The 24,769-nt window shown below is 41.2% G+C and overlaps 1 protein-coding gene across 2 annotated transcripts in view; it reads left to right on the top strand.

Annotated features, from left to right (window-relative positions):
* The window catches only part of edil3a (EGF-like repeats and discoidin I-like domains 3a), a 77,710-nt gene that overhangs the window by 39,549 nt on the left and 13,392 nt on the right, over window positions 1–24,769 (top strand). For both annotated transcript variants that reach the window (XM_056591751.1, XM_056591750.1), the window contains exons 5-8: window positions 5,261–5,442; window positions 12,221–12,376; window positions 14,035–14,179; window positions 14,939–15,123. In XM_056591751.1, coding sequence (XP_056447726.1) covers window positions 5,261–5,442; window positions 12,221–12,376; window positions 14,035–14,179; window positions 14,939–15,123 — 668 coding nt within the window. The remainder of the gene's footprint in view (window positions 1–5,260; window positions 5,443–12,220; window positions 12,377–14,034; window positions 14,180–14,938; window positions 15,124–24,769) is intronic.

Raw genomic sequence — 24,769 nt, 5'->3', positions numbered from 1 at the left:
CTGAGAAAGCAGGAAACCAGGATAAATCTGTAACAGTGAGACCACAGTGAGATATGTGATAATAATAATTATTATAATAAAAGTGTCTGAAAGGTTTGTGTAACTGTTTATGTTTCAGGAGTCAACAGCATTAAGGATGTCATTATGTTGGGTGAAGGTGGTTTCTGTGTTCTGAAACCTGGATTGAAACTTTCAATCAAGGTCATGGTTGGACGAGTATTAGGGAGGCGGGTATTCCTTCTGAAGAAAGACGAGTTTTATCAAAACAAACTCAACTCTTCCCCAATTCGTGCTGAACGTTTCCACAGACTTATCAGGAACACTGTTACAGCAAAATGATATGTGCAACGGACATTCATGCCACGGATTGCCCGCAAGAAAGTTTGTCAGTTACAATCAACTAAAGCTCTTACAATGGCTTCACATTTAACTTTGCCCGGGTGGTCTATTTATTTCTCCCCACGCACGACTCAAACAGGAACAAAATCCGAAGAAAAGTTAGGTCTGTCTAAAATATGATTAAAATAAATACTTCATTGTACTAGAGGCAATGAAACACAGCAGAGCGACCTTGTGGGTGTTTTAACACTGCACATTCAAAGAAATCCATCAAATCAATGTGTATCCTGCAGTAAAAATGCCCAAGTTAATTAATTCAATGTTAATAAAGCAGACACTTTCAAGCCCTGCATAACCAACATCATTATCGCCTCGCAAAACACGCTGATCCTCCAGGACGACGAACAGTGGCAACGTCTTAGAAGCGTCTTAGAGTACCAGATTAAGCGCTATATAAATTTCATTTATTATTATTATTATTATTAACGTACGTCACCACAAGCTACAACACGGAGTCCGTCTAGCGGGTAAAATCAACGCTACTCGCCCCGCATGAGAGTGGTATCCCATCCATGCCCAGTGTATTTCGACCTTTAGGGTCAAATTACCCCATACTCTTATTTCGACAACTTCCAGGAAAGACAAGAGCTAAGCTTAACCAAGGCAGTGAGGGTAGATAATACAGATGCTAGATCGTTCGAATGCTGATAACAATAGAGTGGAATGCAAACAGATTTTAGTCAGCTGAAACACACACATCTTGCTTGCTTCCAGAGACATGACGAGCCCTGCAGGATGGTTCTCAGACATTACTCATTGTCTCGCTGGATCCCCGTTGGCTCCGGCCCCAATGCTCCAGCAGCTGGATATTACGTGCTAGGATTGTTTTCATTGTTCCAGTCTTCTGTGAGCTCAAAGTGGTCTTGCCTCTCAGTGCTGCCACATTCTCTCACTCTCTGACTCTCACTCTCTCTCTCGCTCTCTGACTCTCTCTCTCTCTCTGACTCTCTCTCTCTCTCTCTGATTTTCTGCTTGACATGTACTGTATAGAATGTGCTTCAGCAATAATATTAGTAATAGTAATATGTGAGCAGTTTTACAAGCAGTAAGGAAATACCATACACAAACATTTCAGACAAGCATTTCATCAACAGTAGAATAGTCCAAAAGCGTGCTTCTGATTTGCAATGGTGGCGATTTTGCACTGGTTGGCCTGTGCAACCTAAGAGTGAAAAAGTTTTGGTGGTTTTGTTTGAGATAAATGCCTTAACATGCTCGTGAGGGAGTCTGCTTTTCTTACGTAACAAATTCCTTGACACAGAGGCTACGAAAACATACTATCCTTAGAAAAACAGTCTGATGTCTACATCTACAAAAAGTGGAGATGTGAACTTTCAACCTCCAGTTTTATTTTTAAGTAATCAAAACATAGTATAAATCATTGTCCATGTTCTGATTCCTCTATCGGATGATAAGGTTGAATATATCAATACCCTGATGGCACATTAAATTAATAATGCCAGTATCAAATTATTGTAATTTCATGCAACCAACAATATTATGTTTTACTAACTTAAAACAGTTCAAACTCTTTTAAGTTCTGCATGAGTATAAGAGTGCAATTAATGTTATAGGATACGCCCTGAAACTGGAGACCTCAGAAACAGTGAAGTTCCTCCTTTGCGGCCACATGTCCAACAAACAGCAAAACAAACAAAACTCCTGGCCGTTTGTGATCATTGACTGACTCCCTGCTTAGTTGATCTTCCTCAATCTGTTTGAAAATTGGGCGAGTCCAACTGTACTCATAGCCTCAGGTTTTATTTTCCAACATATAGAGAGTAGAGATGCATAAGTTAGGACAGTGCTTCTTTCTTTCTGTTTTTGTGGGGCTGCAAGAGTCAAAGGCAACTGTACAGGCTCATACTGGGATTCAACAAAACAAAATGGTCCCACTTTAACATCAACATATCAGTTCATCAGACTCTGTTGAAATTAAAAGATGAGGCATTCGCTCCTCCATAGACATTTAATTCTTTGATGCTGTATTCTCAAACTACTCAAACACATGTGTAGTATGTACCAAGTCTGTTCTTTTTTTTTCATCTCAGACTTTTTTTATTATTTACAAATTCCTGTGCTGGCACTGAAATAAATGCAGAGACCATGTGTGTGTGGTTACAGATGTCAAGTCGCTTAGTGCTGTGGACCTATTAGAATCGTAAAGAGAGGTAGAGGTAAGGAAGTAATACCATAACATCTCATTCTGTATTTAGTTTCCAGGATGAGATATTTGTATGATAAGAAAAACACAGCTGTATGAAGCTTAAATATGCATAAAATATAGTTGCAGGACAAAAACATTTCATTTACAATCTCGTACTGAGTGTATAGAAAAATGCCAACTAATGGCAATTATTCACAACTGTTCACAAAACAGTGTGAACAGTGTGCTTTTGACCTTTCTAATATCAGAAATATGCAATGTCTGATAGGTGCATTCCACAACAGAGGCTTTTATTGGCCACAGCTGCTGCTTTTTCTTGAAGGCTGAGCATTAAATTCAGCTGCAGTAAGCAAATGTATTCCAGTCCTTTGGGGATTCCCTGAATTTGATTAATCATCATATTTTAGCTTATCTATATCATTATCATTTTTGAGATAAAAAAATAAGGAATTGGATTCAATGAATAGCTTCAGAAGGGAACAGACGGACCTCACAAGATGTGTGAGTTGTTGAGGAAGGGTGTGTGCTTATCTTAATGAGGACATGAAGATAATGAAAAGATATAATCAAGGCCTGGGTCTCCTACAGGTTCACTCTATGGTGTCATAAACACAATCAAATGTTTATATCCTTTTCTAATTGTGTTTTATTTTATATCTTATGGTGTTCCCATGCCAGTGAACCTTTATTGAAAGCCTATTGAATTAAAAGAATCCACTGGGCTGCTATAACGTAGATTGTTACAAGAACTTCATTTATATTATATTTGTGGTACGCAGCTACTTTGCCATTTTAATAGCTTATCATTACTGCATCAAAATCACAGTTTATAATTCTATTTTATTGTTATCTGTTGTATCATCTGTTTTTTGGGGTAATGTTTAACACTTAACCAAAAGTAGCTATGTGATTGCAGTTGCATAGGGAATGTGTTGTGGCAATGTGAAGCAAACATCATAAAAAAGTAATTTCAACACCATTACCCATAGCCCCTGGTAGTTGCCATTAATTTATGTTAATCACTTTTCTATAAATGTTGTCTTCCGTTTTTTGGCGAAAAATGATAACTAAACAATAAGAAACAAAAATAACTACGCATTTAGTCCATTATTAATACTGTCTTGGGAAGCCTTGTAGATACAGTCTAAAATACAAAAGGACAACTAAACGGTTGAAATATTGCAACTGTGTCCATATATGAAAGCATACGAATGTCAACCTTTTTAATTGACATCACTGTACAAACTATGCACAGGTAGAAATCATTTGAAAAATACCTCTGACAGTTGAATGGCAATGGCCATATTATCACATGCTTAGACAATTACTTTTTCATATATATATATATATACTGTATATATATATAAATCTTTTTGCAGAGTGCCGCATAAAATAAATCAATAAAAACGGTTGATCTCAAAAGAGGATAACTCTTGAATAAACGTTGAAAATTTCGTTCTTGCTCAACTCCTCGGTGCTTGTACATCCAATAATTCAAATGGGGTTTTAAGCAACAAGGTCTAGCTTCTAATTGCTGTAAGTCATTGACATGAACTACCGAGCGGGTTATGACACTACTGGAGCCTAAGGTTAGCCCCAGTGGGAAAGATGACATGGAGCTTTACTGCACAAGTTATTCAGAGCAAAGTAGCCATGAACAGCTTTTAATGGTGGCTCACTGTGGATGGCAGAGAACCACCGTCATTAGAGACCTGCACTCAAGCCCAGTTTATTGTTTATGATCAGGGTTTTCTCAGCACACCTGTGCCTCCTATTAGAATGCCGGCCCGCAGGATGCGCTATTTCATGACTATGGCAGGGGAAATAATCCAATTTGCATGCATAACACATGTCCCTCTAATGGAATACAGCCTTGTGCTGGAGGAATCTTAAAAGAACACAGCATCTTTGATCGTAAACCAGCTGTGGGCCAAATGAGCAACGTGAAAAATGTTATCGCCAAGCATGTCCTACCCTTTCCTAGCCTCAATGGAATCCCCATTTATTTTGAGTTTGATCTGATTTTATTCATTAATTCTTCTCGTGAAATATCATAACAGAATGACCTATTCTCTTGTGTAATTTAACATTCGCCAGGTATGTGCTGCTTGTAAGAAAAAAAATAATGGCGGCTTGTTATGCTGTGAAGGACTAAAGAGGGGGCAGCCGCCTAAAAATAAATGACTAAACTCGATTGACAAAAACAAAACGGGCTACGCACCAACCCACTGGAGACTTGTGGTGCAGACTACCTTGAAGTGGCCTCTGCTAGCACCACAGGCGGAGACTCTCCATAGACACTTTTGTGTCCTTTGTGTATGATGGATGGAAAAGCCAGAGAGGAAGACATCCCCAGCTGTCACTGAGACAGGTTTTGCTCCTAATTATAACATTCAGGATGCTCTTAAGATGGTGTCCAGCCATGAGCCAAGGGTATAGGCCATCTTGGCTGGCACATGATGATTGCATTATTAAATAAAATGCGAAATGGCAAATCATGGTTTCTCTGACAGGTGCATGTCTGCACTATATTGTTAATTCACATGCTATGAATGCATGCATGAGTCTTGGAAACACGGTAGGGTGAGGTGACAAAGATGTTGTGGAATTACCGCTCAACTGTAACCAGGGAAAACAAACAAGCATACATATGCATGCTGGCTCTCATTTGTATCCTCTCCTGCTTTTCCCCAGAATGCTCCGGGCCGCTGGGCATGGAGGGCGGTATCATTTCCAACCAGCAGATCACAGCGTCCTCCACCCACCGCGCGCTCTTTGGCCTGCAGAAGTGGTACCCCTACTTCGCACGGCTCAACAAGAAGGGCCTGGTCAACGCCTGGACCGCCGCAGAGAATGACCGATGGCCCTGGATCCAGGTAAGACTCTTGCACAAACACTGGGGCCACCGAATGTCACGGTGCAACACGACTCCACCAAACACAATCCCGTCAAACACAATCCTAAAAGGGCATAGTTTAAAGCTGGAAAATAAAAAAAGTAAACAAACTGTTGCAACACATACTTTGGCTTTTCGGTGTGAGACACTTAAACCAACATTTACATAGTCAGCTTTAAAGAAGCAAAGTCTTTGTTTGGGAGGGAATTGTTTTGTTTATGGAAATGCATCTGGAAACGCCGTCACATATCTCTAATGTGGCTGGCTTTACAGTTAATTACTGGCACAGATGAATTGATGGCTTGCTACTGATTCATTTCGGAGGGCAATTAAAAGTGTAAGCAGAGGGTTGAACAGCTGCTGGCCTAGTGGAGTGTAAGGAAGCGCTATCATGGGCTCCGCTTCATTCAGCAAGTGCTTATACAGTGCTATGTTTTTTTGGAGGTGGAAAACAACGACATTCTTCATAGGGTTGTGATAGTTCTTAAGTTGCGTGTTTAATTGTAGAGCCTTTTCCTTTCGTAGTTCAGTTTGTTTTGTTCGCACTGAATATTTGATCGTCAATGTGAGATTGCCGCCTCTTGATGCACAATTAAGCATGAAATAGAATATGATAGAACGTGTAGTGCATCTATGCATGAGGCTACTTAAAAGTGCACCAGTTGGCTTTCCCGTTCTGTTCTTCTTTCACTAACTGACCGGGTGGATCGGGGCCCGAGGAGACCACAAATAATTGCAGATATTTTGAGACTTGTGAACAGATTGTTCCACTTTAAACCAACACAAAGAAACCCGGCAGGTGCCTGTTTGAAGATTAGATGGATGGGTGAATGGATGGGAGACAGACAGAAAGATACATTGAAAGGCAGAGCGAGTGAGTGACTGAAAGAGATGTGGGACAAAAAAAAGAGCAGGCAGAACTTCAAAGAGATATTGACCAACAAGATGAATACCAATACCACAGAAGAAGAAAAAAAAAAACAGAGGTCACCCTCTGACTCAGACTGAGCAACGGAGAATGTCAGAAAATGGACGTTATAAAGAGAGCCTGCAACACAAATATCAAACAGAGCATGGATCATGAAATATTCAGGCGGTTTTTCAGACTCTAATGATGCCACATGAGAAGTAGCACGCAACGCTGAGGGCGCCATGGAGTCGCCAAGGGGCCGATGTGTTCAAGAAAAGCAGGACGGCGAAGGGATGTCAACGCACTGGCAGCGTGTTAGGCAGAGGGTTTGCTTTCACAGTTGAGGTTTGCTTGCCTGAAGGGGTTTTGAAACCGATTATACTGGCGAAGTGGATGGATCTGCATGTTAAGTCAGACCAGGATGCTGCCAGACCCGTGGGGAAGGGACAGACTGTTTAATGCAAAAATAGACGCATACAAATACCAAACAATTAGAGCTGTGCTGTCCTGCACTCTCTAACCCGTCCCAGCCCTCTCGACTCTGATTTGCCGGTTCAATTGATTATTTGCCGATTCAAGGCAAGTTGAAGGGACAGATGTGATAGATCTGTTGGCCTATCCAACCACAGCATTACAAGAGAACCAATGTGGAGAATAAGGGATGGATAATAAAGAAGTATTCACGCTCCGCGATCGAAAGCGGCAAGCAAAAGGAACCCTCAGCGGTCCAAACGTGGGTCTAGCGGTGTTAATGGCTGGAACCTGACTGGGATCACCTCTCTTTTTGCCCCCAGTTTAACGCCATGGATCAGGGTTTTCAGTTTTCATTGACATCAGTTGACATCATTAGACCCACATGGATTGTCCCATTAGTTCCCTGCTTAAGATTGCTTTAACAAGATCAAAACGCCACGGATCTATAACGGGATCTTGACTTATGGATGTGTTGATTGACTTCCTGAAGGTTACCGGGGTTACGGAAGCAAGTTGAAGGGCCGGAGCGATTGATCCGTATGCTTTATCCAACCGTAACATTACACTAGGCGCAGTGTTGAAAATCATGGATGGATAGTAAAAATATTCATGTGTCAATAAAAAAAAAAAAAGCATTTGAGAAGATACAAATCTCGCTGAACTATGATTTCGACCTTTGGGGTACACCGCTCCAAATAGTTATGAAATAATTATGGGATAAAGGAACATTTATTGTTGTGCTCAGATATTAACATGTTCCTATTCTACTCTGGACTTTATTTTGTTTGTGAGTAAGAGGAGAGGGGGTGGTGGTGTGTGAGATCAAGTGTTATTTTGTTGTCATACACAGGGATAATCACGTCTTTGTATTTGTTGGACTGGCATACAGTTAATTTCCAACATAACAAAGCCTTATACATATGGATGCATAGAGGGACCTCAACAATTAGCGGCCAACTCTCTACAAGTGTCCCTCGAGGGATGAGCTTCAGAAGTGATGTGTTGGTTTACGATAAAATGTTAATAATGCCTGGGTCGTATTATCTGGTTGTTTACTGAGTTGTTATGAGTTTTGTTCTGACGTAACATGTCATAGTGTCTGATAAGTCCTAACCTGTGAACATTTTGAATGAGTTATCTCATAGTATACCTGTCTTTTATACATTGCTTCCTTGACGTTTTTTACATAAATTAATTATTTGTGTTTCGTTTGACATAGAGTAATACATGACACATAATAACCTTTTCCAGTCTCCAACAAGCATCCGTTTCTCTGTTACTCTAAGGGACATTTAAGTACATAATCCGGCCTTTTGTATATAACAAAGTACCAGCGTTAATGAAGACAGAATCGGTGGGACTCTCATGACAAATTAGCCGCACTCTGTGCTCATTCGGGGGGTACTTCTGAAAAACCTCTGGGAAATCAGAGAAAGTTCTTCAGAACCGAGAAGAGGACCATTACCCAAACTTGGAGACCTTTTAAGGAGAACACTTACCTTACTTTCAGCAGGTTAGGTTTGAACATCAAAATGCGTGTGTGTCTGTGTGTGTGTGTGTGTGTGTGTGTGTGTGTGTGTGTGTGTGTGTGTGTGTGTGTGTGTGTGTGTGTGTGTGTGTGTGTGTGTGTGTGTGTGTGTGTGTGTGTGTGTGTGTGTGTGTGCATAAAGTGTAAAAGTGGCTGTTATGCCTTAAGTACTGTCATTATGTGTCTCACTAATTCAGCCACTAGCTATTACTGAACTGAAGCATATCTGGTCGTTTCTGTTTGGAAATCCTCAAATTGCCCTATGAAGTGATCATGTACGACGCCATTGTGTATTGTGCATTGTCCGATCAAGGTGACTGTCTGGACCAACAAGGAGTCATAATCCACATTAGATATCACATCTGTTTTGGAGTTGCTGTATGGTGGTTTTTTTTAAGGCACACTACGAGCTTGAGGCTTAACCCTTACACATTGTGTAAATCCCAGAATCTTTGCCGCTAATAATATGTCATGTTATACAGTCAAAACATCTTTCTAGCAATAGTGCCAGAGAATGACAGCTGTTTTATTGCACGAATATGGATTTAGAAGTGTTAAACACTGAATCCTACCTCCTGCTGAACCTGCTGTCTCTTGACATTCAAAGGTAGAAATCCTTTTTTTATATTAATACACTTCTCGCTGCAGGGTTTCAGACATTTATGTTCCCTTACTGTTCACATAAAGAGTATGGCTGATGTACAATAGCATTCACTTCAAAAGAGCTCAGTTTCCTTGTGGCTGCAATCAGCACTAATGAATGAAGATGACCCTAAAGCCTGGCACTGCATACAGGCATGGCTTTGGTAACCTTTTTGAAGTTGTGTCACTGAAACTTAGGAACACGTTATTCAATTAGATTTAGGGCATTTAGCAGACGCTTTTATCCAAACATACAAACATGATGACGGTAATTAATTGATTCTTAATACCACAGACATCCAGAACTACAGACCGGTATCTCTTCTTTCGTTCCTGTCTAAAACACTGGAACGTGCCGGTTGCTAACCAACTGTCCTCCTATCTCTCATCTAACAACCTCCTTGACCCTCACCAGTCAGGCTTCAAGAAAGCACACTCCACCGAGACGGCTCTCCTCGCGGTGACTGAGTCCCTCCGTGCTGCCAGAGCCTCGTCCCTCTCATCGGTCCTCATTCTGCTCGACCTGTCAGCAGCATTTGACACGGTGAACCACCAGATCCTTCTTGCCACTCTTGCCGAACTTGGAATCGCTGAATCTGCTCTTTCCTGGTTCACATCCTACCTGACGAACCGCACCTATCAAGTGACATGGAATGGCTCCTTGTCCAAACCTTGCACGCTCGAAACTGGTGTCCCTCAAGGCTCTGTATTGGGGCCTCTTCTGTTCTCCCTCTATACCAGGTCTCTGGGCTCGGTAATTGCATCACACGGCTTTTCCTATCACTGCTATGCTGACGACACAGCTATTTCTCTCTTTCCCCTCATCTGACAAAACCCTGATTGCAACACGCATATCGGAATGTCTGGCGGATGTCAGCACCTGGACAACTGCCCATCACCTGAGGCTTAACCTCAACAAAACCGAGCTTCTCCTAATCCCAGGGAAAGACTGCCCACACATGGACTTACTGGTCACCGACTGCCAGAAACCTCGGTGTGGTATTGGACAACCAGTTATGCTGCACTGCAAACATCACTGCGGTCGCCCGATCCTGCAGATTTGCACTTTACAACATCCGCAGAATCCGGCCCTTCCTCACAAGGGAAGCAGCTCAGCTTCTAGTCCAATCACTGGTCATCTCCCGCCTCGACTACTGCAACTTACTCCTGGCTGGACTTCCTGCCTCTGCGATTAAACCTTTGAAGCGCATCCAGAATGCGGCAGCGTGCCTTGTGTTCAACCTACCAAAGTTCTCCCATGTGACCCCCCTCTTCCGGGACCTCCACTGGCTCCCTGCAGTAGCTCGCATCTAATTTAAGACGATGGTACTGGCATACAAGGCAGTTGAAGGAACTGCCCCTGCCTACCTCCAAGCATTGCTAAAGCCACACACCCCTGCTCGTTCCTTCCGCTCGACTACCTCAGCTGGACGACTGGAACCACCATCGCTAAGAGCTAGCAAAGGTCGATCAGCAAAGTCACAACATTTCTCGGTTTTGGGGCCTCAGTGGTGGAACGAGCTCCCTGCCGCTCTCAGGACCGCAGAGTCGCTCACTATCTTCCGAAAAGGATTCAAGACTCACCTGTTCAGAGTTCACCTCGACTCTGCATAGCCACCTTTCTTCTACTGACCACCATTGTACACTGTATTGTAGTGTATTGTATTGTATTGTATTGTATTGTAGCACTTAACTGTGTAGCAACTGCAGCAGCTGCTATCATGTCTGTAATACGGGGAATTGATTAACCTAGCGATTGTGGTACTTGCACTTGGTTCTATGAACATCCTTCCTGTACCGACAGCGATATATTGATGCACTTCTTATGACAAATGTACTTATTGTAAGTCGCTTTGGATAAAAGCGTCTGCTAAATGTAAATGTAAATGTAATGTCGGCTCAATAAATGTATGTTTCTGTCTTTCTAACAATAATTATAGTAATACTGATACTGCAATTGTCAACATAAGATCTGTTGAGTGTGTGCATGTCTGTATGTATGCATCATACTTTTTAATCTATTTCTATATTGAGTTTATTTGTACATGGACAGTGGACATTGATAAACATTTAAGTAAATATGTCAGTGTTAGCTGACTCGCTAGTTTTGAGAGCTTGTCCCTTGGCAGAGGATTTAAAAGCACATTAAGACATTAAAACTGGCAGGCAGACATGTTTTCACTCGGAGCATACAGCAGAGGAAGCAACACTAAAACAAAACAGCCCTTAATGAGTTGGTTTGGGGATACACATGCACATCTCTTTCTGGTGTTTGGTTTTCTAGCATGTGTCTATAACAACAAACATAATCTGTACATAACATCTTTATGAAAGACAAAGTGAATCTAAAAGATTGGCTGCCAGTTCAAACCATCATCCACGCTTGGCATGCAGCACAGCATCGTAGGGTCTTAGCTTCTGCAACTTAGGGACGGAGCCAGAGGATGAACAATAAACCAACAGGAACTGTAAACCAAACAAATTCCCACATACATTTTGGACAAAATAACCTCATAATCAAATCCATTCCCTTCCGTGACCACAGAAGAGAATAAGATAATAACATCACTGACGGTCTTGTTTTGTGTGTATTCCCAATATAAATACTTTATGTGAAAAACGTATAAAATAAAATAAACAAAGAAAGTGTACTCATCAAAGGTTTGATTTAACATGGTATCATCAAACACGGAGGAGTTACTCTGACACCGATCACGGTGCTACGATACGAATCGTGGGGATGTGTGTATCTAAACATCAATCACATTCTCCACGCTCGGCTCTCTTCCCTCTTGCATGCTCCTGGCACGCTAAGACGCTTTGCATGGGCTCTGTAATGACAGTGTCTACGTGGGGGTTGACACACTGGATCCCGGGTGTCAGGATTGATTAAATGCTCCATCCCATCACACCCCTTCTGAACAAGATGGATGGTTCTGACACAATAGATACCAGGGGGCAAATTGATCCCAACGACTTAAGAAAAATTACAAAGGATTGGGGAAGAGAGTGAGGAAGAGAGAGAGGGAGGGAGAGGGAGAGAGAGAGAGAGAGAGAGAGAGAGAGAGAGAGAGAGAGAGAGAGAGAGAGACACACACATGATAGCAACAATCACATGTACAAACTCCCATAAAATATTGTAGAAAATGAATTATGGGAATGGTAATGGCGCTACATTTTTTTGCTTGTTATTCTGTACCCAAGATTAACCTGCAGAGGAGGATGAGGGTCACGGGCCTAATTACCCAGGGTGCAAAGCGCATCGGAAGCCCAGAGTACGTCAAGTCGTACAAAGTAGCCTCCAGCGATGACGGGAAGACATGGAGGACGTACAAGGTCAAGGGCACGGATGGGGACATGGTGAGTAGCACACACACACACACGCACACGCACACACCTGATTATGTCTCTCACTACCCCTTCCCATTGGTCTCCCCCTCCTATCAGTCTATCTCTATCAAACAGTCCACATGCACTCATGCACACACAAACACAGACACACACACGCACACGCAGACTTACATTCAACCACGTTTGTACAAGCAGCCACAAACAGCGAGTGGAGATCATGCACTCAGTCAAGGGCGGATTGAAGGACATGATGAGATGGCTTTTTAATTAGCTTGCTCACACCGGGCCCATCTCACTGCCCCCTACCAAGTTTATTGCTTCTAAATGGATTTTTTTTATACTATTTTGGGATAAATAGCCACCAAATGCCCCACCCGGCTTTGTATCATTTCTGACAGCCCACCGTGGCTGTCCTCAAAACAGCCAAGCCCCAAATGACCAGCCTGCCAAGCCTTGAAATGTATCGCTTGGTTCAACGATCTTTTTTCCGCGGCGTATCTCACAAACTCAAATATATAGTATGAATTCTTAAGTGTGTGTATGTGTGTGTGTGTGTGTGTGTGTGTGTGTGTGTGTGTGTGTGTGTGTGTGTGTGTGTGTGTGTGTGTGTGTGTGTGTGTGTGTGTGTGTGTGTGTGTGTGTGTGCTTGTTTGTGTAGTTTTGTGTGCCTGTGTGTGAGTGTGGAGAGGGCGAGGTGAGTTATTCATACATTTTGTGGTGGAAGGGAGTGGGAATGTAATCGTGACAGTGGGGCTCTAGCAATAAGTCCTGCTTTAGATGTGCTTGATAACCTTGTTTTGCTGGACTACTCTTTGTTTCTGCTAACCTTCAGTTGTCGTTGCTAACCTCTATTTGTTCTACAAGTTGGTGCTATTATATGTACTGCATTACAATGGATATTGCTTTTCCTCCATCACCCTCTCTCTCTCTCTCTCTCTCTCTCTCTCTCTCTCTCTCTCTCTCTCTCTCTCTCTCTATCAAATTCTCTTTCTCTCCATCTATCTCTGCCTCTGTCTCAACCACGCACATACAAATCATGCAGTTAAATCACTGGGTCTGTCATACTCTGTCTCAGCTCATTTTACGTTAAAAATACACTCTAGAAGGTATCGCCACATAATTGGACCACTAATGTCAAAACATACCAGTCTGCCTGAATGAATTACGAGCTCAAATGGGCCGAGAAATGGGCCCCGTAATTCTATCTTCTTGACCTTGGATGATGGCAATGTATCAAGTATGGAGAATACATGAGCGGCAGGGATTGAGAGTGAGATAGATGGAGAGAGAGAGAGAGAGAGAGAGAGAGAGAGAGAGAGAGAGAGAGAGAGAGAGAGAGAGAGAGACACACAGGGTGAGGGAGCAGTAGAGAATGAGAGTGAGTTAGAGAGAGAGCGGTAGAGAGTGAGAGGGAGATAAAGAGAGGGAGCGGAAGAGAGTGAGAGTGATATAGAGAGAGAGAGGTAGAGGTAGAGAGTGAGAGGGAGATAGATAGAGAGCAATAGAGAGTGAGATAGAGAGAGGGAGAGGGAGCGGTAGAGAGAGAGAGAGAGAGAGAGAGAGAGAGAGAGAGAGAGAGAGAGAGAGAGAGAGACACACACACACAGTGGCATGTTAACTCTGCTATGTCTGTTTACAGCTATTGTTGGTTTCCACTCCTGAAACAGATTTTCAGAGGGAACGTCGACAACAACGCACCCTCGGCCAATTCCTTCACCCCACCCATCGAGGCCCAGTATGTGCGCATTTACCCTCAAGTCTGCAGGAGGCACTGCACCTTGCGCATGGAGCTCCTCGGATGTGAACTGACAGGTGGGTCCAAAAAGGCAACGCTAAAAGGCCCCCCCATATACTCAAATTTGAATTGAAATAGCTGACAAACAGCCGGCAAATCGCAGCCACTATGTTGTAGCCTGTCAAATGGCTGTGTTCTACAGCAGTTCCACAGCCTATGTGAACACACCAATTTCAACATTGTTTTAAGTGTGCTGGGGTCTAAAGTGTCACTTTGCCTAGATGTTGTGTGAATGAGTCACCCTTTGAAGAACACCCAATATGATGGATGTTATTTTTGTTTTGTCACCATGGTTACCACTTCCCATTGCAGTGTTGGCAAGAAAAGTGTGATTTTAATGTGGTTTGATTCTTGATGTTATAGTCCTTTAGCTAGCTCAGAGCTGCTCCCTACTAGGTGGTGTCTTCAAAATGTTGGCCGCACAGCACTGGCATGTCTTTTGTGTTCTCATATAGATTTTTTGCTTTGATTGTTTTCTGTACTCCCCTGGACGTCAAGTTGAATAAAAACGATATATGACTCAATGTAAAATGTAATTGTCAACAAAGCTGCTTTAAAGTTTGCAGTTTTTGTTGCTGTAAAAGATGGCCCATTTAGTGACTACAGAGTAATTAAGAGCTGACTAAGGAGAAGGAAGGGGTTTAAACCATAACAAATGGTTAGACACACTTGGAACCCAAAAGAGTGTGCAGAAGCCCAACATCGACAGACCTGCATAGTCTTTTTATCAACGTGCAAGCCAGCTCATGTGTTTTGTTGGGATGTTTTGGCTCTAGGCTGCTCTGAGCCAATGGGAATGAAGTCAGGCCACATCCAGGACTACCAGATCACCGCCTCCAGCATGTTCAGGACACTCAACATGGACATGTTCACCTGGGAGCCCGGCAAAGCCAGGCTGGACAAGCAGGGAAAGGTCAACGCCTGGACAGCAGGACGCAGTGACCAGTCACAGTGGCTTCAGGTATTGAACCGACCAATGCTCTATAATCAGTGTCATCTTTAACAGACGATAGACAGAAGGGTGGTGGAAAGACACAGATACATGCACTTGGTTTGTCTTTTATAAACCTCTTACCTCGCAGTCATTGTGTGAATATCTGCATGCAAATAAATATTTGCGTGTGTATATTTGCATGCAAATACAAGAAGCAAGGTTTGAAGCATCTGATATTTCTCAATACAAAACAAGGTCAGTTTAAATAAACATTTCTAAAAGGAAGTACATTCCTCCTAGGTATTAGATAATTGGTTTGATAGCGCAGCGGTCGGGAAATATAAAAGAAGAAATATAAAAGGAAGAGAAGAGACATCTGTGTCTTCTTCTGGCCTTGTGTAAACACACCCACATTCCCTCAGCTGTTGGATCACATTTAGTGGCGTTATCTACCGTGAGACTGGCCGGCGCCCTGCAAAGATAACAGCCGCCATTTAAAGTCACATCCTTAATTGATTTGTTTTCATTGCTAGAATGATGTCTAAAATGTGTCCTGAAAAGGCCAAGCCAAGAGAAAGAGAAGCTTGTCTGTTGGACAGTTTAACAGTTTATTCTTGTTATAAATATTTTGCAGGAATTGGTATACCAGCAAGGTATAAAAATATGACTATACTGCTGTGTGATTCACTTTTCCCTAGTGATACCCCCTGTTTGTCGAAATGTGCCAATCAGAGTGTTTAAGTACCTGGCTACCCTAGCTCATCAAGCCCTATTCAATCCAAACCCTTAGGTACTTAAATGTGGCAGGCGTGGGTAATCTAGAAACAATTTGTACTCAAGTGACTTATTTTAAGCACTCATTAATTATTATCAATCATTATTCGTACTTCGGGAGAAACTAGTTTATCGAGGGGTCATCTTCTCTAGTCTCTCTTAATTTCATTGCCCAAAAAGTCTCTGGTCTAATTAGAAATTTGGTCAATAATGTTCCCCAGACAGAGCGAGAGACAGATGCCATCTGCAATAATGATGATTACACCACAAAATCACAGCATGGTTTTTCAATCAGTATTCCTCTCCGTAGAAAGGTCACCCTCCACCAACATCCGCCTTGTATCTACGTTGCTCCTTGCTTTAAAGTAGAGACCCCACACTGTTAGCAAAAATACACGCATAGACATAGAGGGTCATCCTACACCGACGTGTGACCTGAAAATCTGCTGCTCTTTGCTTTAAAGTTGAGATCCAACACTGTTTAACCAAATACAGACATAGGAAATCTGATGCGGCTCATCCTAAGTGAAATCAGAGACCTGCGTTCTCTGCTCCATGGGCCTCCCAGCCTGACCGAGCCTTTTTGGTGTTGCTCAGCATGAACACGACATCACTCCTTGGCTGCACGTCCCGTCTGGACGTTGGTCGATTTGGGCCGGGCTTCCAGTCAGATATACTGTTAATACTACTGGGGTGAGGAGGGTCAGATATCAAGGAGCTCAGATTACTAAATTGATTGCTATGGGTAGAGGCTAAGTTGTGTGTACTCTTACAACACGCTGTGGGTGGTGGAGGGTTGATATAGGAGTGATGCAATAGCCTCCACGGCTTCGATCCTTCAGATAGGACGGTACTATGGTTTTAGGAAAGGGAAACAATGTTTATTCAAATGTATTCTTAATATCCCATTCACATGTGTTGCTATGGGGAATAATTAATTCTCTTGACTTTTGAGCAAACTTGAAACCTGATATATTAATGAAATTGACAAGACCTAATGACAATTTAAGTACACCAATTAATCATGACAACGGCCTTGCCGCGCCTTCAAATTGTATCAAGGTAAGAGAAGAAGTAGAGAGAAAAAATACTTATACAACTTAATATCTAGGCTTTAAACATTTAATATTTCATGATAAACCTAGGGCACCCCATTTCATTTAGATGAATGCAGGGTGTAATCATTGTGGTTCTCATCTATGTGGTTTCATTGAAGCAAAAGCAAGGCGTGGTCAACATATTACCAGCCAATCACCCATTTAAAATGAATGGAAAATATTAATTGTATATATATATATATATATACACACTAATGCAAATTTCCTAGTAGTGCCACCGATGGCCAGAACACATGCCACAATGGTTATCCAAACAAGCTCACAAAGCTGCCTTTTGTTTCACTCCAGATTATGCTAATTCACTCTTTTATCCATCTGTTTTCTAACCATTATTAGCACACCCACTCACTTTGAAGGGTGTTGTTTTATTATGTTTCAAATGACTCCTCTAATCCAATGGTTGTGGTTAAGTAGTGACAACACTTCCAAAATTAAAGCGTGTCAACACCACAAAATTGCACATGTCTCGAGTGGTGTCCGACCCACCACCATCCTCGCCTGGGGGACGGGGGGACGGATGGACGGACGGACGGACGGGGGGGGGGGACGGACGGACGGGGACTCTGCATTACACAAAAGCAGAGTCAATCAGAATCTCTAAAGATGCTTTCAAGATGAACTCCTAGGCTGTCGGGGGGAACAGCCAAGTGTTCCAGCTGGCAGACTCTGATTGGCTAATTATGGACATTAAGGTGTCCACGGACTGATGGGAATTTGCCAGTCAGGCTTTAGGTGCTTTCTGATTACAATGTTCAGAGAGGTTCTGTAAAGCAAAATACACCATGGACTCTTCTTCTGGTTAGGATTTGAAGTGTTTTTGCTTTTCTTTTGTTTGCATGAATGAACACAGTTTGTTTAACTTGACAACAAACGCATGAGTTGGTTGGAAACACTTAACATGCCAGCTTTAGATAACATTGTTAATGGTGTGCTTTGTTGAGAAGAGGTTTGACACCATAGATTTGTTGATGAATAGTTCAATAAAAGCATCACTCTTATAACTGTCAGTTGCAGCAAATGTTCCCTCTGTATTTATGAACGATATGTCAAAGTATGTTTACCTTTTATGTTCTCATAAACAATGCAGATTTGAATTTCAATTCAAACTTTAGATTGACAAAACAATCCCTTCAGCCAGGTGGTCCGTGGCCAAAACCAAATGTCTTTCATCAGACAAAACAGAATTTAAGATTTGTTTTGGTTCATTCCTTAAAAGCTCATAAATCTCCCTGGATAAACAGGGGGCTTGAAAGACGATCTTTAAGATCCTGAAGTTCAACTTTCATTCTTTTTCAGAAGGTAAAGAATGTGGTTCCCTAAGATGTGCTGTGATAAATACATTTATCTTCCTGACTCCTGAAATAGATCGACATTAATATCTTTACAAATACCTTTTTTTGAGTGCATCAGAGAATGATTTGAAGGGTTTCAAATTCTGCGATTTAATCTGTATATTTCAGACTTATACTTCGTCTATGTTATGGAATTATGTATGTTTAATAATAAGACTAAAGTCCCTAAATGCATGTGTATTGTCAGCAGATTTTTATTTGCCTTGTGTTACTTGCTATTGCTATCATATGGGGAGTAGAGGAGACCAGCCATAATTTGAGATCGGGGCCTGTTAACAGGAGATTAATATGCCAATTTATCCATTTCAAATACGGCACTGGTGACGACCGACCCACTTCTTCCTAATCAAAATAATTAGCTGGGCCTTTGTTCGCTGTGGAGCCCAGCTTTCATTTGTCCCATCGCAACTCTTGTCTCTTCTTGACTGCTAATTCAGAGACAATAAAGCTTGCGTCCTTCATAAGAGCAGCAGAGGCCTTAAGAGAGAGAGCGACATAGAAAGTGATGGGGAATGAGGTAGAGGAGGAGATGAGGGGAGAGAATAGCATAAAGGAGTTAAGGGGGATTGTGATCAACTTGAGTAAGAATGATCAGGGGGAGATTTTTGAAACAAGGGAATAGTAATGGCTGGCAATGTCTTACGCAGGAATTGCAAGGATAATGTAAAGTTAATTTAGAAGGACTCAATGGTGTGATGTTTGATTGATCTGCAGGACCGCCCCCCCCCCTCACACCCCACCCCCTGCTATTATAAATGTTTAGGCAAACATGCGTTTAACAGCCCTCGGATCACATTTGGAATTTTGAAATGCAATGATATTCAGGCTTCTGTTATAATTTGCCATAATGTGTCTTATTACCATTATCAAACAATGGACAGCTAGAACAAATAAGAGCTGTTTGTTGGAGTGAAACCTTGCTGTTTTCCTTCTAATCAAGAGAGAATCATGCAGCTGTTTTACTGTTAACACTTTCGTCCAAAGTAGAAAGCAATATGAAATACATTGGAAAGGGCTTTTCTGTATAATGTCCTTCTAGTCTGTCGTTGTTCTACCATGTTTTATTGAAGCTGTGGGTACAAATCGGTGTATTTTTTCATAAATTTTCGCAGCAAGCAATTAATTACTTTTTTACATGATTGACTAGTAAACCAATGTTTTAAGAACATTTAATATGATTCAAACAACATTCTTAAAGTGTCCAATAATATTCTTGAAAGGAGGACCAGGCTCATAAAAGATAAAGTCAACTGCAACTTTCATTAAAGTAAGTTGCTTTACTCAGTTTCATTCACTTTCCCTGCAGCTAACATGCTGATTCAATTAGCCTTTAAATTAAGTTTCTTAGGGAACGGCGAAACCACCAGCTTTTGCATTCAAATGGAGGCTATTAAGATGGCTCTAAATCCACTATAATATTAAAGACGGGTTTGAATCCAACGTTTACTACGTTGAATTCATGTGATGCTACTCTCATCTTTTCATTATGTGGGAAAACCATCTTATCTGTTCCTTTTTTTCTTTCTCTCTTTCCCCATTGCACCCCAATTATCTCGCTCCATCTCTCTCTCTCGCTCTCCGGTGCTCTCTCTCTGTCCTTCCTTTCTATTAACCCCATTTACTCCATCAAGTCTGACACAGGAGGCATGCATCAACTTTATCAGGGAATGATTGCTTCATGGGTTTCCAACAGACCAAGCTAGAATCTTGGCTGCTTCTTAGGGAAATTCCAAATGTTATCTTGGTCTACATGAGATTGACTTAAACTTGGACTACAAGACTTGATTCCACACATACATTGATGTGTATTATGTTTGAAGAATTGCATCTTTTCCGATTGGAACATTTTATATATATTTATATATATATATAATCTGTGCGACGTATTAATTCAACCATTTTGAACTGGCGTTGCAAATGTGATCACAATGAACATCTCCTTTTTGGAATCAAAGGAGCATCGGAATGATCGTTTTTGGGTTGGTAGTATTGGTTTTGTGGTCATGGTCATAGTAATCAATCGTAATAATGGGAAAACATTGTGTTTGTGAGAGGAATTCTCACACTGCCAAAGCATTTCTCAGGCAAGACTTGGCTGTTTTTTACGGTATATTTATGTGGATTTAGAATTTTTCATCGCCAACAAATCGTCCCAGGATGCATTCTGATAGGGCTGATACCTGCCAATACAAGGTCATCGATTACAGCCCCCAATCGTTCAGTCAATATTTCTACACAAAAGGTAAATTATAATTAATAAAAAGGATCCTCCTGACCTAAAAATAAGAGCCTAGCTAAAAAGCAATCAAAGCTGCTGAAATGCGTGACCATTGGAGCTCCGGTGGGTCTGTAATGCACATGAACTGTATAAAACACTGATTGAAACTAAGTTTTGATATTTGGAAATTATCTTGAAAAAATTATGTATTCACGTCAACATGGTCTTGTCATACACCCTGGGAAAATGAATCCCTGTGCTTCTTTCTTTGACAGTTTAGATATTTTTCCATGTCAATTTCATGTCACTGGACTGTATGATTGGCTGTCTATACTTTGTAATTTGTGCACAAACCAGACTGGTGACGTCACCGGCTGTATGTAAATCCGGTATGGGGGCGCCCTTCCGCCAAAGGAGTTAATTTGTTAAAAAACAGTTGCTCAATGCTGACGACTAAAACAGTAGACACACAAACGACATTGACCTTCATGTCCTTTTTTGTTTCAGTAACACTTTAAAAGTCTTCTGGCAGGTGAAAACCTCCCTGCAATCCATCATTTGGGTTATTTTGATGGCACCATCTTGTTCAAGCATAGCTGAATGTGTGTGCTGTTTTCTCTAAGAGCTAAATTAAAAAAGAGAAGTCCCTGAGGAGTAGATGACATTTAGTCTAAATGTTGTAGGATGACAAATTACTTTCCAGTCAGATGGGCTCTTCCAAAGATGATCCATACTCTGCCTTAAAGATTGAATATTGCCCTGAAGATTATGAATATAGACCAAAGAGTTGCATCATTCTTGCCTGTTTTTCTTAACTGGGAGGAAACAGCACAAATGAGATTATAGAGAGAAAACCATTAGCTGATTAGTCAACGACTAGGCAAGACTTTGTTGAGAAATATCAGCCAAGGACATGCGTCTCTATTGAATCATTCCCTGTTATCTTATCCATCTTGATAAGAGGATCACCCAGTCTGACACACTAATCTATGTTGCCTTGAATAAGCGACTATAACCCTACAAGTCAAAGTGAAAGTACATTGCGATTGTGAAATCCCTCAACATCACCAGTGCGGGAGCAATTTCCATGAAACGTTGAGCAGCCTCTCTCTCTCTCTCTCTCTCTCTCTCTGTCTCTTTATGTCTACTACAGACATGCCGGGCTGTGCGAATGATGCCCTCCTCTTCTCCATAATGCCCCCAAATAATCCCCCGTGGTTGATTCAGACTGTGTCTCCTTTCGCTATGGTCGACTCCCTTTGTAGCTCTGTTTGCTCCAACCTAGTATCCACATAAGGAAGTTGTGCGATTGTGTTCACGCATGCATGCTCCTAAGTGGCCTATTTGCATTCCAGGTGGATCTGTACTGCACGCATTCTTCGTTAATTTAATCCCAAGGAAGGTTGTGTTCGACTAGGATGAGAAACGATGAAGAGCTTAATTGCCATTTCTTCTGATAGTTGATGTGCACAAAACATCTATACACATGTCTGGTTGAGATCATAGAGGCCTCAGAGTATTCTCATGTGTGAGTTTATTGTTCATTGAGTTGAACACACGGCTGTCTCTTATAGCGAAATATGTTTGCTAATGCACATAAATCAGACATGTTACAAGGTAAGCAAAGCATCAAACTTGTTTTGAAGTATAACTACCAGATCCATATATATATATATAGATATAGGGATGTAGATGGGAAAAGCTGAAAGAAAAAAGCATAGGGGCTTTAGAGCATGCAGGGCACCAGTACCAAGGAACTAATAATGAATTGCTAAAAGATGATGGTTGCCAGCACAGGATATTTTGTTGTACCAATATAATGCATGTTGCACAAATATTTTTTTCCTCCAGTGAAATGGAGAAAAAACAAAATCAAACCACGCACCGACGCCGGTTAGTTAAATCAGTTATAGGAATCAGTTTGACCAATCTGTGTTCCACTTTCTCTATTAGTATTTCTCCTTCTTTTTTTTCCAAATATGTTTGGACATGACTAAATTGGCCCATTTAAGGCTTTTTTCAACCCACTTAAGCTTCTAGGAGAAATCTCAATAGAAAAAAAACGATCATGCTCTAATTCGATCATCCCAGCAGCAGGGGCCATTCAACTATCTTTATATGAATATATATATGACGATAAATATTTGGTCATTGAGTTGAACATACGGCTGTTCCTTATAGTGCCAGATGTTTGCTAATGCACACAAATCATACATGTTTCAAGGTAAGCAAAGCATCAAACTTTTTCTGAAGTATAACTACCAGATCTATATATACAGTATATAGATATATGGATGTGGATAGGTTAAGCTGAAAGAGGTACAGTTGTGTATATATATATATATATATATATATATATATAAGCAATAGACAGTAGCACTAGCTGTCACACGACTGGAGAGGACGAGTCGATCACATAAACAGGGGAGCCAAGAGATCACAAAAGTGTAGCCTGGGTGGTTAGGCACATAATGCTGCATCATTACAAAGGTCATAAAATAACTTTCATTGTCAAACCAATGAAAAAGAAAAAAACAAGAGAATACCGCCACCACCACAACAACCATAATAAACAAAGTAATAAGTCCCCAATAGAAAATAAATAGGTACTTGGTGTTGTCCGATGACGGGGATGAGAGAAAAGGAAAAATATGTGATTTTCAGAGCCCAATATGAGGAAGATTAGGGAGAAGCAAGGTGATCACATTTAACCAAATTGAAAATAATGTGTTTTTCTTTGTTTGTATGCATCATGACCGTTAGGGGTACAGTTGTTTACAAATCCCTCAGAAAATAATGTTGAAATGTTTAATGTTTATCACACATTTAATTTTGTTATACATCTCAACACAATGTAGTGGAATCTTGAAGACCTTAACTTACGGTCCAAATGTACACTGAAGACACATCGAGTACGAACATACGCTTCAAAGCCGGTCAAACCGCAGCCGCTGTCAAGCAAAGTTACCACCTATAAGCCTTATTCTGAAGCAGGAAAACCCCAGGATATTTATATAATCTCAGTCTTTAAATAGAAAATAACTACCCTACATAAATATAGCAAACTATTGTAAACATCCATTGTAGCATTGGTTGGTATGTAGCCTCATAGCATGATCTGCTATTTAAACCTTGCCGTCTATTTGTATACTGCACTTGAATATAATGACAGTTGGATAGCTTATTTTTACTGATCGTATTTACTGTATACAGTTTTATTCAGAATATTTTCACTGCAGTGTTGACATTTTGATCCTTTCGCTTTATTTTTATATATATATATATATATATATATATTTGTGTTTCCCATTGAAAGATATGTAACAAAGAAAGCCAGAGTGTCAAAATAAGGGACTTTCATCCCAAAACTTCAGATGCGAGATGTTAACCCTGCTCTATTGCTGGAATGCTTTGAAGCTCCCTAAAGAACATTCTTTGCTATATTATCTCACTGTGGATACATACTGTGAGAGGAATTCTCACAGCTTCCTCCGTCCTGTATGGCCATTGTAGCATGGAAATATTTCCTACTTGCTCGGTGCCAGCAAGCAACGGCTACTGATATCCTTTCAAACCACTGTAGTCTGATGTTCTATTTTTCCCTGAATACAGGCGGGTCAGAGAGAAGTCAGGGTAGACGAAGTTGCACTTTGAACGTTATAAAAAATGAGACACGAGGTCCCTGTGTACATCGAGGATAGCATCTTTGTGTATGTGTTTGTGTGTGTGCGCACGAGTGTGTGTGTTCCAGATAGGTGCATTCCCATCGCTTGTGTGTTTGTTTTTGCGAGTGTAATTTTATGTGGGGCTGCCTGGGACAGAATTCTTGCATATACACCACAATACTCATACACACACTATTATACTCCTTTTACATGTATGTATGAGAGTGTATAGTCGTATACACTCTCAGTCTTATAGTATGTTAGAGGGTATAGTAGTGTATGTGAGAGAATAGTAGTGTATGTGAGAGAGTATAGTAGTGTACGTGAGAGAGTATAGTAGTGTATGTGAGAGAGTATAGTTGGGTTTCTGAGAGAGTATAGTAGTGAATGTGAGAGAGAATAGTCGTGTATGTGAGGGAGGTGGTGGTATCTAATAAATCGCTGGCTAAGCAATGCTTCATTCACTGCCTCTTCCGTGGTCATTACAATTTAACCACGGCATGGAGGGGAAGTTTGCGGTGTTGTTGATGTTTGCAGACTACCGGG

Source organism: Gadus chalcogrammus, chromosome 6 (assembly GCF_026213295.1).
Source record: "Gadus chalcogrammus isolate NIFS_2021 chromosome 6, NIFS_Gcha_1.0, whole genome shotgun sequence".
Lineage (NCBI taxonomy): Eukaryota > Metazoa > Chordata > Actinopteri > Gadiformes > Gadidae > Gadus > Gadus chalcogrammus.
The sequence above is the reverse complement of the archived record's forward strand: the minus strand, read 5'-3'. Positions and strand labels throughout refer to the sequence as shown.